We start from the raw sequence: 15,464 nt of genomic DNA on the forward strand, positions 1-15,464 counted from the left end.
TGTTGCTGCTGCACATTGCCTTATATTTGTCTTGGCATCTAGTCTACTTGCAACATATTTAGACCACACCTCTTGAGTTCTATTTTTATTCTCGGAGGTTAATTGAAGTATGTATTTACTGAAACAGTACAGTGATTGAGGAGTAATGCAAGATAAAAATTAAGACATCTCACTAGCCTCAATGATTGAACCATCATTCTTTCTCAACCAACTAGTTTTTTCCACTTAAATATTTGTATTCTTATGGCTTCTTCCCTAGTTTTCGTCTTCCCTCCTATTTGTTACTCCCTTTCTTTCTCTCTCATCCCCATGTATGTTCTCTGGTTCCCCTCAACCTTGCCCACTTCCTGATCGAAGGATATATGGGGAGAAGATGATAGGTAGTAAGACATCTGAGTCTTCCATAAGCATGAAATCTAATACTATTACTAGTGGAAATGAAAGAAAATCTTACTAGCATTTTTGTTGATGTATATGGGTTTCTTTTGTTTTTACAGTCCAAATACTACTGCTGGTATTGAAGTTCTTCAGGAGGTTTCCATGTCACGCTACATTCCTCACCCTTTCCTGGTGGTATCTGTCACTCTGACATCAGTGAGCACAGAGAATGGAATCACCTTGAAAATGCCACAGCAGGTACCATTCCATTATCAAAAGTCTTTGGAGTTTACACCTCTGTTTTTAGTATTTGAGTCCATATTAGGAAGTATTTGTTCAGCAAATAAATACTAAGTGTCTAAAATGTACCTTACATGAGAATGCTGGGTTGCAGTGGCAAATTAAAAAGACATGGTTTCTGCTCAGGCATTAAATTAAATAATTACATACATAATGAATTGTTCCTCTTACGTGTACCAAAAAGTAGTATACATTACTCTGAGAGCATATAACAAAAACCTATTATAGTCTGAATAATCAGAGATTTCTGTATCATTTAAATTAAAACCAGGAGAATAAGTAGAGATTATCTAAGTTAAGAGGGGATGGATTTTCAGGTGGAAGGAACAGTAGTGCAAAGGCCAATAGACAAGGCAGAACATGACACACTCAGGGAATTGGAAGAATTTTAGAGGCACTGGGACATGGAAAGTGAAAGAGGATATGAGTCTTGTAGATAACATTGATAGTTTTAGACTTTAACTTTAAGTCTGAAGTGTTGTAAGGTAGGTATTATTAGATCTAAGCTTTATAATGTTTACTGTAAGGAGGAAAATGAACTGGAGTAAGACAAAACCACTGTAGGGAGAGCAACTGGGAGGTCATTGTAATGATCTAGGTCAGTGGTGTTCATAGTCTGAACTTGGGCAGTGAAAAAGGATATGGAAAGAAGTAGAATGAGTATAGAATAGCAAGGGCTTTATAATTAGTTAATTATGAGGAAAGAGAAAGTATAATCCCATAGTTTCTGGGTAAAGTAACAGGGTAAGAAGTAGGGCGACCAGGACCCACGTTGCGTAACTTTCTATTTCAGTGGTTTCTAAACTTCATGTCAACTGGGAACCTACTGTCAGAGGAAAATTCTATGTAGATTTATTTGTCATCCCTGTTTGGGCAGTCTGTCTTTTACTTCCTATCGAGGCATTTCCATCAAACCTCAACACTCCATAAAATAATTAGAAAACAGACTAGACTAGACTATCCAGTTATGGGGAATTTAATATTACTTATATGAATCTAAAATCGATTTTGTTACCTTCTATCCCAGTTCTCTATTCTTTGTAAGAAGACATTGTAAAAGCTAACCCCTCTTCCACATGATGACCCCTAAAATAACTGCAGACAGTTATCATTCCCTGGCTTCTCCTTCTCTCCTCAAACCTCTCTGTCTTCTTATCTGCATGCTAAATACTTCCATACCTCCAACTATTTCATGTGATGTTTGTTCTAGACCCCTTAAGCATCTTGGTCTCCCTTTTTTTTCTTCTTCTTCTTTTTTTTGAGATGGAGTCTCACTCTGTCGCCAGGCTGGAGTGCAGTGGTGCAATCTCGGCTCACTGCAACCTCTGCCTCCCAGGTTCAAGCGATTCTCCCGCCTCAGCCTCCCAAGTAGGTGGGACTACAGGTGTACGCCACCACGCCCAGCTAATTTTTGTATATTTAATAGAGACAGGGTTTCACCATGTTGGCCAAGATGGTCTCAATCTCTTGACCTCATGATCTGCCCACCTCGGCCTCACAAAGTGCTGGGATTACAGGCATGAGTCACCGTGCTTGGCCTTGGTCTCCCTTCTATAGGTAGGTAAAATTGGTTTTCTCCTTTAAAATACAGCTCCCATTTCCTCTGCAAACCATATTTAATGGTAACCAGTTATTCCTAATTGATAAGGGAATATACTGTTTTACAGAAGTTTAGATAAAAGGTGAGAAAAAAAGTGACAATTTAAAAATCATTTTGCAGTCCTGAGGAACTAATCAATCTTATCACTAAAAATGGGAAAACCAGATATGGTATGCTTCTTGAGATGATATAACATGAAGTTCACAAGAATTATTGCCAAAAATCTTGAACCCAAATCAAATCAAGTATAGAGAGTCATCTTCCCCACCACAAGGAAGCAGAATACAAGACAATCTGTTGGACAGCTACACGTCACTAACATGGGGGAAAAAGGAGTGAGTCTTCTAGATTAAATAAGACTTTGAAGCCATAAAAACCAAATGCAGTGGGTAAAACTCATTTGTGAGGCGAATGTGATAATCACTACCCTGCAGAACCAAGTCAGTAAGCTCATTTGTATCTTCATTCAAACCAGCTATGAAAAGACACTGTTGAAACAATTAGGGATATTTAAATACTAATGGGGAGAGAAAGTAGGGAATAATTGTAAATTTTATTGGATGTGATACTAGCATTGTAGCTATGTAAACAGATGCCCATATATTTTAGGAATGCATATTAAACATGTAGAAGCAAAATGAGTAGCGTATCTTACTTGAAAATACTCTGACAAAACTGGAAAAAAAAATAAGGGTTGGATGGAGCACATAAGGAAAAATCTTGATAATTGTGACTCTGGATAATGGCAGTGTGAAAGTTCATTATACTGTTCTCCATACTTTTAATCATGTTTAAAGTTTTCATATTTAAAAAAGGACGCTTATATATCCCAGATAGAGTAGGCAACTAGTGGCATCAGTAGTCGTGGATACCATATTTTGAGAGGGCCTTTCACAAAGAGAAGGTGCCTAATTTGGCTAGAGCAATTAAGAAGTTAAAATTGACTGATTACCATAGAGGGAAGACAAAGAATGCTAGAGCAAAGTAAGTTTTCATTTAATACTAAAGTTTTCAAAAAAAAAATAGTAACAGTGAAAACTCTTCAACAGCAAGATAGTCTGTCCATGAGAGTGAGCTCCTTGTTACTGAAACTCTCATAGAGAATCATCTGCCAGGGGTTTTTTTAGGGTGTAAGAGATTGAGTTTGGGGTTCCTTCAAATTTAGGATTTTGGGCATACAGGTAGCCCTTGCTTTTTCTGAAAGCTTTATTAAAGTTGCCTGAGAGTGCTGTTGCAGTCATCTTTAACATCAGAAAGTGTTGAATACCAAGATCAGATACTGATAATACCCACTCACTGAAGAAAAGAGAAGTGTACTTTTTTAATGAATTAGTATGAAATGTGGTGAAATCTACCATCTTAAAACTTAGGGTAGTCATTATAAACATTACTCATATTGTGGTGAATTACAGTAAATGCCTTTCAGGTCTTTTGAAGTGTTTTAGTGTATGCAATCCCCAGTCGTGCTGTTTTGCTGCAAGTGTTTGTGTCTTTCTTTTTCCTCTGCCATCTAGCTACATTTTACTGTTATCCAGGTGTCTGACTCTTCTAGTTCCCACACACCTAAATTCCATGTTCGCTTCTCATACCTCCAAATTACTTTCTGGATAGATACCCAATTTTTTTATTTAGTCATTTCTTTATACACAATCCCCTGTAGAATCTGAAAGCAGTAAGCAAAAATAGTTTGTATAGCCAAGTATTTTGCACCTAGAATATATAGGGTGGCTGCTGTTTTCTTGATGAACCCTAAATGATAATTGGTAGCTTAAATTCAGCCAGCCAGCATGCAGCAAAGCCTGGGACACAATCCCACAAGTTTTGAATAGTCACTCTTTCCTCCCTGAAATTCTTTCCTTCTGTTTATATAGCATATATAGCATTGTGCTTCCCTATTTCTCTTTTGTCTTCCAAAAGCTCAGGTGATGGCCCGCTGCTCTTTTTTCCCTGGCTACTATGCCTGAGAGACATCTGTCTCCTTCAGTTTACCAGCCTCACCTTTTTTTTTTTTTTTTTTTTTTGAGGCGGAGTCTTGCTCTGTCACCCAGGCTAGAGTGCAGTGGCTCAATCTTGGCTCACTGCAACCTCTGTCTCCCAGGTTCAAGTGATTTTCCTGCCTCAGCCTCCCAAGTAGCTGGGATTACAGGCACCTGCCACCACACCCGGCTTATTTTTGTATTTTTAGTAGAGACGGGGTTTCACCATTTTCGCCAGGTTGGTCTCGAACTCCTGACCTCGTGATCCACCCACCTCAGCCTCCCAAAATGTTGGGATTACAGGTGTGAGCCGCCTGGCCCAGCCTCACCTTTAAGCTGATGCTGGTACAGCCATCTCTGATTTAGTCATTGCCCACATTTTTACTTGGAAGTCTTAAGATTTTTTTTTTTTTTCCAAATTAAATGAGCCAAAAAGAAAAAAGGAAACTCTTTGGTTTTCCCTTCCTTAATTTCGCGTCCTATCTTCTATCAGTGATAATAACTTCAACTTCTCTAGCACCTCAGCTAACCTGGAAATCGTCTTTGGTTCATCCCTTTTTCTACCTTTCATGTCTAGGATAGGAGTAAGTTCTATTTTTTTTAACCAAAATGTTCCTTCCTCTTTACAGATGGAAATGACTTGATATCTGAGATTCCTTTTAAAACAGGGCTGCTCAAAGTTTAATGTGCATAATGGTTTACGTTGGGTGATAGGGCTCAATAGGAAATCATTATACTAGGCTCTTTGAGGTTTGATTGAAATGTTTTATTATAAGAAGGCAGACTATTTCGTCATTTCTGAAGTCAACACCCATGAAATCTGCCTCTCCTCAGTAACCTATCCTGATTAACTGTGATTTTTTAAGTAACTGTCTTATTCAAGAACCATAAGTAGTGGTTTCTTTCCTGCTGCTCTTTTACCTGGCTTTCTGAATCCTCCTTGAAGGTCTGTTACCATCCAGCTTTGTTTTCATAATGTCCCTAGTCTAGCCAGACTGTTCTCACTTTCCCAATAGTTCCATGTCTTCGTTTTCATTGCACGCTTCCATCAGAGTACCAACCCTTACTCCCACTCGTGTATGTCTTCCTCATCTGTCAGGTTCACTGCATCCTTTTAAACTTCCTGTTGTTATGGCAGCTAGATCACTGAAGTGATCTCGCATTTTTATAAACTTCTAAAGTTCTCTTAGTTTTTTCAGGATAATTCAACTCTGCCTTCAGTCTTATGTCACTGGTGGCGTTCACATTAATTGCATTATGTGTTAGGCTTTGTACCATCCTAGCCAGAAAGCTCCTTATATTCCCACAGAGCCTAGCAGAATGGCTATACATAGTACAACCTCAATAAATATTGTAGATTGTTTAACCTGTAAACCTTATGGATTGGGGGGAGATGCGGAAAGCATACCGATACAGAAGTATGAATTTAGCTGCTTTTTCTTAAATTTCAGGCTCGGGGTGCAGAGAGCATTATGTTAAACCTGGCAGGACAGCTCATCATGATGCAGAGGGACAGGTCAGGCCCACAGATCCGGGAGAAGGACAGTAACCCTAATAACCAAAGGAAACTTGTGAGTAAAGTGCAAGTCATTTCTTTTCAAACATTAAAAAGGTACGGGATGAGGATGAAGGAATGAAAGAATTTAAGAGAAGAGTATTTTATGATTTGGAAAGGAGAAATTAAGTCCATAAAATTAGTCTTAAGCCTCTGGGTGTAAGACTGACTGACTGGAGGATAAGGTCCCAAAATGATCATGAAAAGTTCCATACTCCATATGTTACTGCTTAGGCATCATTCATTGCTAATTCTAATGGAAAAAATAGGGATAGACTGGTGAAGTTCATGGGGTGTTTTGTTTTCAGATTTAAGTGTATATACTTTAAAAGGCCAGGATACTTTTATTAACTCTAATTCTAATTAGATCTCTTTGCTTTTCCCAAAAAGATACTGTACTATCATTTGAAAGACTTAGTAAACTAGTACCTAGGAACTTAAGAACCTGCAGATTTAACAGGAAAACAACTTGATTCTTGTCTCTCCTTCTCCAGCTGCCATTCTGTCCTCCTGTTGTACTAGCCCAGTCTGTTGAAAATGTCTGGACAACGTGTCGAGCAAATAAACAGAAACGTCACCTTCTGGAGGCCCTCTGGCTGAGCTGTGGTGGTGCAGGGATGAAAGTTTGGCTCCCTCTCTTCCCTAGGGATCACCGCAAGCCCCATTCCTTCTTGTCCCAGCGGATCATGCTGCCTTTCCACATCAACATTTACCCGCTAGCTGTTCTGTTTGAAGATGCTTTAGTCCTTGGTGCTGTCAATGACACTTTGCTCTATGATTCTTTGTATACTCGGAACAATGCTAGAGAACAGCTGGAGGTGCTCTTCCCTTTCTGTGTTGTGGAGAGAACCTCTCAGATCTACCTCCACCACATTCTACGTCAGCTTCTGGTCAGAAACCTTGGGGAGCAAGCCTTGCTCTTGGCCCAGTCCTGTGCCACATTACCTTACTTCCCTCATGTGCTGGAGCTCATGCTCCACGAAGTACTGGAAGAAGAAGCTACCTCACGGGAGCCCATTCCCGACCCTCTGCTTCCCACTGTGGCAAAATTTATCACCGAGTTCCCCCTCTTCCTGCAGACAGTTGTCCATTGTGCCAGGAAGACCGAATATGCTCTGTGGAATTACCTTTTTGCAGCTGTTGGAAACCCTAAGGACTTGTTTGAGGAATGTTTGATGGCTCAGGATTTGGACACAGCTGCCTCTTACCTTATTATCTTACAGGTAACAATTCTCTTCTTATAAAGGGGCAAGAATTAATGAGCTTAAACTTAGAAAAATAGAAATGTCCTGTTTTGACACCATGATTATGTTTAAGGAATTCATAGTCAAATTTTCTGTTTATATCTTTAATTTGGAAGAATTCACATTCCTTTGAATGTCATAAAGTAACATTGCAGAGATATTTTTTCCATTGTCCATAAATAGGCCTAACACAGATTAATGAGTTCAGAGTAGTATTTTGAAAATTTAATATATTGAAGAAATTTAATATGTAAATTAGAATACATGTAATAGGAACATGTAAGAAATATTACATAAGATTATTGAAATATTACATAAGAAACATAGCAAAGAAAGTATTATTTGAGATATTAGTGAGTTTGTCTGAGCTTCCCACAACAGTAGCTTTGTTTCCTTTCAGTGTGGGTTGCTGAGGGGACACTTATTAGAGCATGGTCATAACAGAGCACCTGGAGCTAGTCTTCCCCAAAGCAAGCTGAGAAGGCTCAGACCTGCCACAGCAAAGACCCTCATAGCACACAGTTTTTCTCAAAATAATGGCTTCTTTGCAACTCCTGAAAGTTTATTTCATTAGATATTTGACAAAAGGGCTTGACAGTTGGTTATTTGATAGGCTACACTTAAAGATTCTTTCCAGTTACTGCAAAGTTGTTTTCACTGATATAAGAAGCTAACCATAAACCTGGTTTGAATCTCTGCCTGAAGCAGATTTCCTGTCAGCTTCTTTGCTTCATGACAATGGACTGAAACCAGAGGAGACACTCAAGCAGAGGCCAGGTGGCCTTGAAGTATGATTCCATGGCTAACCCTAAAGAAAAAGATAGGGTTTTAAAAATAGAATCAAAGTAAATGCAGCTGTTTGTTGGTTCTGGGTCACTCCCTGCAACTTCACTGATCTCCCTGACAATGTAATTTTTTCTGCAACAGAATTCCTAAGTTGCTATGGATTGGCAGATAATAACTACAATTATAGTTGTCTATTAGGCACCTTTCCATAAAGACCAAGATAGGCAGGTTAAATTTGTGAAAGAAAAATGGAGGATTCTGAATGTGCAGCAGAACTTTACTACTTGCTGTTGCCCAAAGCAAAGATTTTAGTCACATCCTCAGAAAACTCAGCAACAGGAGACAGACCTGACCTTTTTTGGAGTTGGGCAAACCTCCCTTTTTTTTCTTCCTTTTCTGCTGATCTTCAACAATTTACTTAACTCAGTTTCCTCACTTGTAAAATACAAATGATATGCCTATCTGCAGAGTCACTGGGAGAAATGAAATAATGACTTAAAGTATATGTACAGTATCTGGCATGTAGTGGGAGTTTAATAAATTATAGTTTACATACACCAGAAGAGTACTTGCCTCGCGTTTCCTTGTATGGTACTTTTTTTTTTTTTTTTTTTTTTTTTGAGATGGAGTCTCGCTCTGTCACCCAGGCTGGAGTGCAGTGACGCAATCTTGGCTCACTGCAAGCTGCGCCTCCTGGGTTCACGCCATTCTCCTGCCTCAGCCTCTCCAAGCAGCTGGGACTACAGGCGCCCGCCACCACGCCCGGCTAATTTTTTGTATTTTTAGTAGAGATGGGGTTTCACCGTTGTCTCAATCTCCTGATCTCGTGATCCGCCTGCCTCGGCCTCCCAAAGTGCTGGGATTACAAGCGTGAGCCACCGCGCCCAGCCTGTATGGTACTTTTTAATCTTACTATTAAACTAACCCCTGTGGTGGTGTGGCTACATTCTTTGAGTTTAGAAAACTGGAGATAAAGAATTGCTCATATCTTCCCAAATTGTGTACTATAAAAAGAATGCTGTCTTGGTTGTTTTTTTGTAGAATATGGAAGTCCCTGCAGTAAGTAGGCAACATGCTACCCTTCTATTCAACACAGCACTAGAACAAGGCAAGTGGGACCTTTGTCGACACATGATTCGATTTCTTAAAGCCATTGGCTCTGGAGAATCTGAGACACCTCCATCCACACCCACAGCTCAGGTTAGTTGCAAAAGTTATACATCTTCTCTAGGCCATACACCCACGTAGCATCTTTCTCTAATGGTACTGCATATTGTGTGTAATCCTAGGAACCCAGTTCAAGTGGTGGATTTGAGTTCTTCAGGAATCGAAGCATCAGTTTATCCCAGTCAGCTGAAAATGTTCCTCCCAGTAAATTCAGTTTACAGAAAACACTAAGTATGCCATCTGGTCCCTCTGGAAAAAGGTAAAATAATAAAGAGCCATTACTGCATTTTGGGCATTCATGACACATTGCATTTCAAGACATTTACAAAATTAGGTCTTAATGGAAACAACTATTTAATCCATTTGTAGTTTCTTGTTCCATTCCCAAAAAGCAGAGGCCACACAGAAGGCTTCCCTTTTTTCTTCCTCCCAAGTTCACTTCAGTACCCTTTGAATAGTTTCTGCCCCTTTTTCTGGAATAGATCTTGATGTACCTGTTCTGAATGTAACAAACTTGTTTGTTTAAGACAGAGTCTCACTCTGTCGCCCAGGCTGGAATGCAGTGGCACCATCTCAGCTCACTGCAACCTCTGCCTCACAGGTCCAAGCGATTCTCCTGCCTCAGCCACCTGAGTAGCTGGGATTACAGGCATGTGCCACCACACCCGGCTAATTTTCGTATTTTTAGTAGAGACGGGGTTTCAACATGTTGCCCAGGCTAGTCTCGAGCTCCTGGCCTCAAGGATCCACCTGCTTCTGCTTCCCAAAGGGCCGGGATTACAAGCATGAGCCACCCTACCCGGCCAGATGCTACAAACTTTTTTTTCCCATAAGTTACTGGGGTCCAGGTGGTATGTGGTTACATTAATAAGTTATTTAGTGGTGATTTGTGAGATTTTGGTGCACCCATCACCTGAACAGTATACACTGGACCAGATTTGTTGTCTTTTATCCCTCGCCCCCTCCCAGCCTTTCCCCTAAGTCCCCAAAGTCCATTGTATCATTCTTACGCCTTTGCGTCCTCATGGTTTAGCTCCCACATATCAGTGAGAACATACTGAGTTACTTCACTTAGAATAATACTCTCCAGTCTCATCAGGTCATTGCAAATGCTGTTAATTCATTCCTTTTTATGGCTGAGTAGTATTCCATCATACATACGTATATACGACAGTTTCTTTATCCACTCGTTGATTGTTGGGCATTTGGGTTGGTTCCACGATTTTGCAGTTTTGAATTATGCTGCTATAAATGTGCGTGCAAGTATCTTTTTTGAATAATGACTTCTTTTCCTCTGGGTAGATCCCCAGTAGTGAGATTGCTGGATCAAATGGTAGTTCTACTTTTGGTTCTTGAAGGAATCTCCACCCTGTTTTCGATAGCAGCTGTACTAGTTTACATTCCCACCAGCAGTGTAGAAGTGTTCCCTGATGGCCACATCCATGCCAACATCTACTCTTTTTTGATTATGGTCAGTCTTGCAGGAGTAAGGTGGCATCACGTTGTGGTTTTGATTTGAAAATGCAACAAACTTTTAAATTACCTCTGATGATAGAGGACCAAAAGGAAGACAGATAAATCTGTAGGTAATCCAAAAGCCTTCTTAAAGTCAATAATTTTACCTTTCCTTCTAATTATACCTTTTGATAAAAATTTAGTGCTAATGCATTTGACACTCCTGTTACCTATTGATTAGAGAAGTTATTACACAGTGGGGGAGCCAAATGAATTGTATGCTGGAGACTGAAACGACTATCACCCATAGATGCGATATTGTCTTCTGAGAGATGACAGTGAATTCACACTAACATTATAAAATCATGAGAATTTCCTCTGGTTTGTGAAGCCTGTGTATTCCTTCCTATGTTCTTATGTTCTTGTCTCATTTTTTTCCTTACCTAATCCTTTGTTTTATATTGTTCATATTCTCTTTTTTTTCCCCAGGACAACATGAACGTGTTTATATTCTTACTACCGTGCTTGGGCACATAGTGAGAGCTCATTGAATGTTTGTTATTGTCATGTTTTACTGGGTTTTTTTTTTTGTTTTTTGAGATGGAGTTTCGCTCTTGTTGCCCAGGCTGGAGTGCAATGGCTCAATATTGGCTCATTGCAACCTCTGCCTACCAGGTTCAAGCGATTCTCCTGCCTCAGCCTCCCAAGTAGCTGGGATTACAGGCATGCACCACCACGCCTGGCTCATTTTGTATTTTTAGTAGAGACGGGGTTTCTCCATATTGGTCAGGCTAGTCTCAAAACTCCCGACCTCAGGTGATCCGCCTGCCTCCGCCTCCCAAAGTGCTGGGATTACAGGCATGAGCCACCACGCCTCGCCTGTTTTACTGTTTTTTAACAAGTGCTTACTACATGCCCGGCCTTATTCTAAGCATTTACATACATAGGTCCTATTTTAAACAACTCTATGAGGGTTATCCACATTGTATAGGTGAAGAAACAGAGGCCTAGGAAAATAAACTTAGTTATGTTCACACAACAAATGAGTGGCAGAGCCAAGATCCGAATCCAGGCAGTACTGCACTAGAGACTAGGCTCTTTACCCCACCACTAAACTGCCTCTCACTTAAAGCACCACATTATCCAGTTACCAAACCAGTTCCCCCACATTAGCTCATGTGAGTCAGGAATGAGAGACTATACTTAGTCAAGTTGTAATTTTTAAAAATTGGTTTCAGGACTGGCAAGGTGGCTCACACCTGTAATTCCAGCACTTTGGGAGGCCAAGGTGGGAGGATTGCTTGAGACCAGGAGTTCAAGATGAGCCTGGGCAACACAGCAAGATCCCATCCCTGCAAAAATAAAAATACGTTGGCTAGGCATGGTGGCAAGTACCTGTAGTCCCAGCTACTTGGAAGGCTGAGGTGGGGAAGATAGCTTGAGCCCAGGAGTTTGAGGTTGCAGTGACCCATGATCACACCACTGCACTCCAGACTGGGTGACATTGTGAAACCTTGTCATTTAAGAAAAAAAAAGTTGGTTTTTTTTTCATATGTCTGCATGACTCACACTGAGAAATTCAATTTCACTTTGCCTCTCTATCCTTAGTTTCTTTGATGTGTCCTCCTCCTCTCTTTTCATTGGGCTTTTCAAATACAGCATAGAGGTTTGCTGCCTTTCTTTCCGTCAGCCACCCATCACCTGCTTCCTGGTCTGACTTCTTCCATCCCCCTTTTCCTGTTCCCTGTATTCATTCTACAAATGTGTCTTAAAAGCCTACTGTGTTCCGAGGGTTGTGGTGTAACACGGAGGAGAAGCGTTGATACTTTATCTTCATTGTCAGTCAGAATTAGATCATGGATCTCTTATCTCCTTGTCAGCTTTATCAGTACCTCTGCGTAATAAGTATGTGAAATCCTCCAGTAAAGATTATTCTGTAGCTTTCTTGTGTTTCCACTTACAGATGGAGCAAAGACAGTGACTGTGCTGAGAACATGTATATTGACATGATGCTCTGGAGACATGCTCGGCGCCTCTTAGAAGATGTGAGGTTAAAGGACCTTGGCTGCTTTGCAGCCCAGCTGGGCTTTGAACTAATTAGTTGGCTATGCAAGGAACGTACCCGAGCCGCCCGGGTAGACAACTTTGTAATAGCCCTGAAGAGACTCCACAAAGATTTCCTGTGGCCACTTCCAATCATCCCAGCCTCTTCTATCAGTTCTCCTTTCAAAAATGGAAAATACCGAACTGGTAATGTAGACTTCATGTCACTTGTACAAGGAGAATTGTATTTTACTCCATGTATTTACACATTTTGCTATTAGTTGATATTCAAGGAATTATTTTCATTCCAAACTTAGGAATGGATAAAAGCCAACTTTTTGTACATGAGTTGGAATGCCCACTGTTTGACCAAAGATGTAAATAAAGTAGAACCTATGTCTCTAAGTCTTGTGACCTTGAAGTCTAATTCAAAAATGTAATCATTCTTGGATTATAAAGAAGTTGAGAACTGCCTGAATATAAAAGCTACTATGCTTGTGTTATTGTGGGAAGGAGTTCTGGAATCAGATAGACATGGACCTCAAAGTAAACTGACAAAACTCATTCCAGGGGAACAGTAAGGCCACCTTCTAAACTAGAAGAGGACAAACTGAAAGTGTATATTTTGCTGAAATAAAAATTTAAAGTTTTTTAATTCAGGTCTTTTTATGAAGACTGTTCTAATTATTATTATTTATGAATATTGAAACCAAAACTTTTAACTTTGGCATTTGGAAACTTCATGTTATCTTAAGAGCCAAAGCAAATCACTTAGAAGATCAACATAATAAAGTTTTGCCTAGCTCTAGTAAGAGATAGGATGATATAACTGTTAGGTGGTATTGTATGGTCAGTCCATTGTTACACAATCGCACGTCTCTAGTTTTGGGGTGGCTGATACAGTATAGGACAGTAATTGCCTTTGAACTGTTCTTATTGGGTAGGCAGGTGGGGGAAGCTAAAAGAGCTGAATTGAAAATGTCAGTGTGTGCATCTTCAATTTCTTCCTCCATTGTTTGTTTTCGGACCCACTCTGCAGTGGGAGAGCAGCTGTTAAAGTCTCAATCAGCTGACCCATTTTTAAACCTTGAGATGGATGCTGGCGTCTCCAACATCCAGAGAAGTCAGAGCTGGCTCAGCAACATTGGCCCCACCCATCATGAGATAGACACAGCTTCATCCCATGGACCACAAATGCAAGATGCCTTCTTGTCACCTTTATCTAATAAAGGTAAATGTCATTTTAAATCCTAGCTCTTCTTCAGTTCCTTTGAAGAAAGTTTATGTGCTATAGCACTTCAGAGATAGACCTTCACTCTTTTTCTATCGTGATGCAGGATTAACCATTTGTATCCACTGGAGAGGTAGAAAGTTTGTAGAACAAGGCCAGATTGGCCTTGACTGTACTTTGCCATATTTATTTTACGTGAACAAAATAAATAGTACAGATCAACATTAATAGATGAATCGTTATAAATCAATTTTGATGATAAGGAAGCACTAACTGTGAGCCCCAAGTAAGCAAAATGTTATCCTCATATAAAGAATTCCATTTTTATCATAATTAGATGTGGATCATAACAAATTTTACTCCATTACCATTTTTATGTTTTTTATTTTTTTCTTTTGGAATATGTGAGGAGGTACTGTTTTTTATTTCATCAATAAAAATTGTGGACATTTGCTTTTTCTCTTGCTATGTAAGTTCCTACATAATATCCTTGATTTTGCCTCTTGGCCTTAAAAGCTTGTAATAGTTACTATCTGGCCCTTTTACAAAAAAATGTATACCAACCTCTGCTCTATAGTAATGGGTAAACTACAAACTGAAGAGGTTTTGAAGCAATTTGTGTTGGCATAGGGTTATACAGTATAGGAACTTAAAGAACAATTTGTCTGAGTTTGCAGTTTTTTTAGTGGCCAGGCGTTTGTCTAATGTTTGATTATCAGTCTGTCATCACTATTACCTGAGCTTCTGCTATGTGAGGAGGCTTACAGATCTCATTAGTTTTATTTTAAATTGTGGTAGAATATACAATTTAACAGCTTAACCATTTTTAAGCAGTTTGTAGTGTTAATTATGCCCACATTGTTCTGCAATCAACCTCCAGAATGCTCTTCATCTTGAAAAGGAAAACTCTATATGTTATTTAATAACAACAGCTCCCCATCCCTTCTTCCCCCAGCCACTGGCAACCACCATTTTATTTTTTCTCTCTGAATTTGATTATTCTAGGCACTTCATAAGTGTTTGTCTTTTTCTGACCAGCTTATTTCACTTAGCATAATGTCCTCATGTTCATCCTTGTTGGAGCATGTTTTATTCCTTTGTATGCAGATACCAAGTTTTGTGTATTCTTCTGATGATGGACACTTGGGTTGCTTTTACTTTTGGCTATTGTGAATTATGCTGCTATGAACGTGGGTATATAATATTTCTGTGAGACTCTGTTTTCAGTTATTTTGGGTATATATATCCAGAAATGGTACTGCTGGGTCATAATTCTACTTGCATTTTTTTTGAGGAACCGCCATGTTTCCCATAGCAATTGCACCATTTTAAATTATCAGCAGTGGACAAGGGTTCTATTTTCTCCACATCTCACCAACAGTCACTTTCAGTTTTTTGATAGTAGTCATCCTAATGGGTGTGAGATGTGCCATTACTTTAGAAAACTTTTTTAAAGAGATAATTTCAAATATATTAAAAAGTACAGTTAATAATGTAGTGGGTTCCCCTCCTTCCCCCATGTGGCCGTCACTCAGCTTACATCACTAATGGCCACATATGTTTCGTGTACCTCCCCACTCTTGTATTAACTGAAGAAAATCCATGACATATTATCTATAAATATTTCAGTATTTTTCCTACAAGGACTCTTTAAGAATTATGACCAAAATACCATTATCATCCCTATAAAAATTGGATAATTCCTTGGTACCATCAAATACCCATTTAA

General features: G+C 39.5%; 1 protein-coding gene across 6 annotated transcripts in view; it reads left to right on the top strand.

Moving 5' to 3' along the window:
• RIC1 (RIC1 homolog, RAB6A GEF complex partner 1) overlaps positions 1–15,464 on the top strand; it is a 144,688-nt gene that overhangs the window by 124,009 nt on the left and 5,215 nt on the right. For all 6 annotated transcript variants that reach the window (XR_004029394.1, XM_003273825.4, XM_030809932.1 and 3 more), the window contains 7 exons: positions 498–636; positions 5,706–5,825; positions 6,304–7,032; positions 8,881–9,039; positions 9,129–9,265; positions 12,425–12,711; positions 13,544–13,735. Coding sequence is in view for 5 of the 6 variants with exons in the window: in XM_003273825.4 (XP_003273873.2) it covers positions 498–636; positions 5,706–5,825; positions 6,304–7,032; positions 8,881–9,039; positions 9,129–9,265; positions 12,425–12,711; positions 13,544–13,735 (1,763 nt within the window). In the remaining variant the exon portion in view is untranslated. The remainder of the gene's footprint in view (positions 1–497; positions 637–5,705; positions 5,826–6,303; positions 7,033–8,880; positions 9,040–9,128; positions 9,266–12,424; positions 12,712–13,543; positions 13,736–15,464) is intronic.

Source organism: Nomascus leucogenys, chromosome 1a (assembly GCF_006542625.1).
Source record: "Nomascus leucogenys isolate Asia chromosome 1a, Asia_NLE_v1, whole genome shotgun sequence".
Taxonomy (NCBI): domain Eukaryota; kingdom Metazoa; phylum Chordata; class Mammalia; order Primates; family Hylobatidae; genus Nomascus; species Nomascus leucogenys.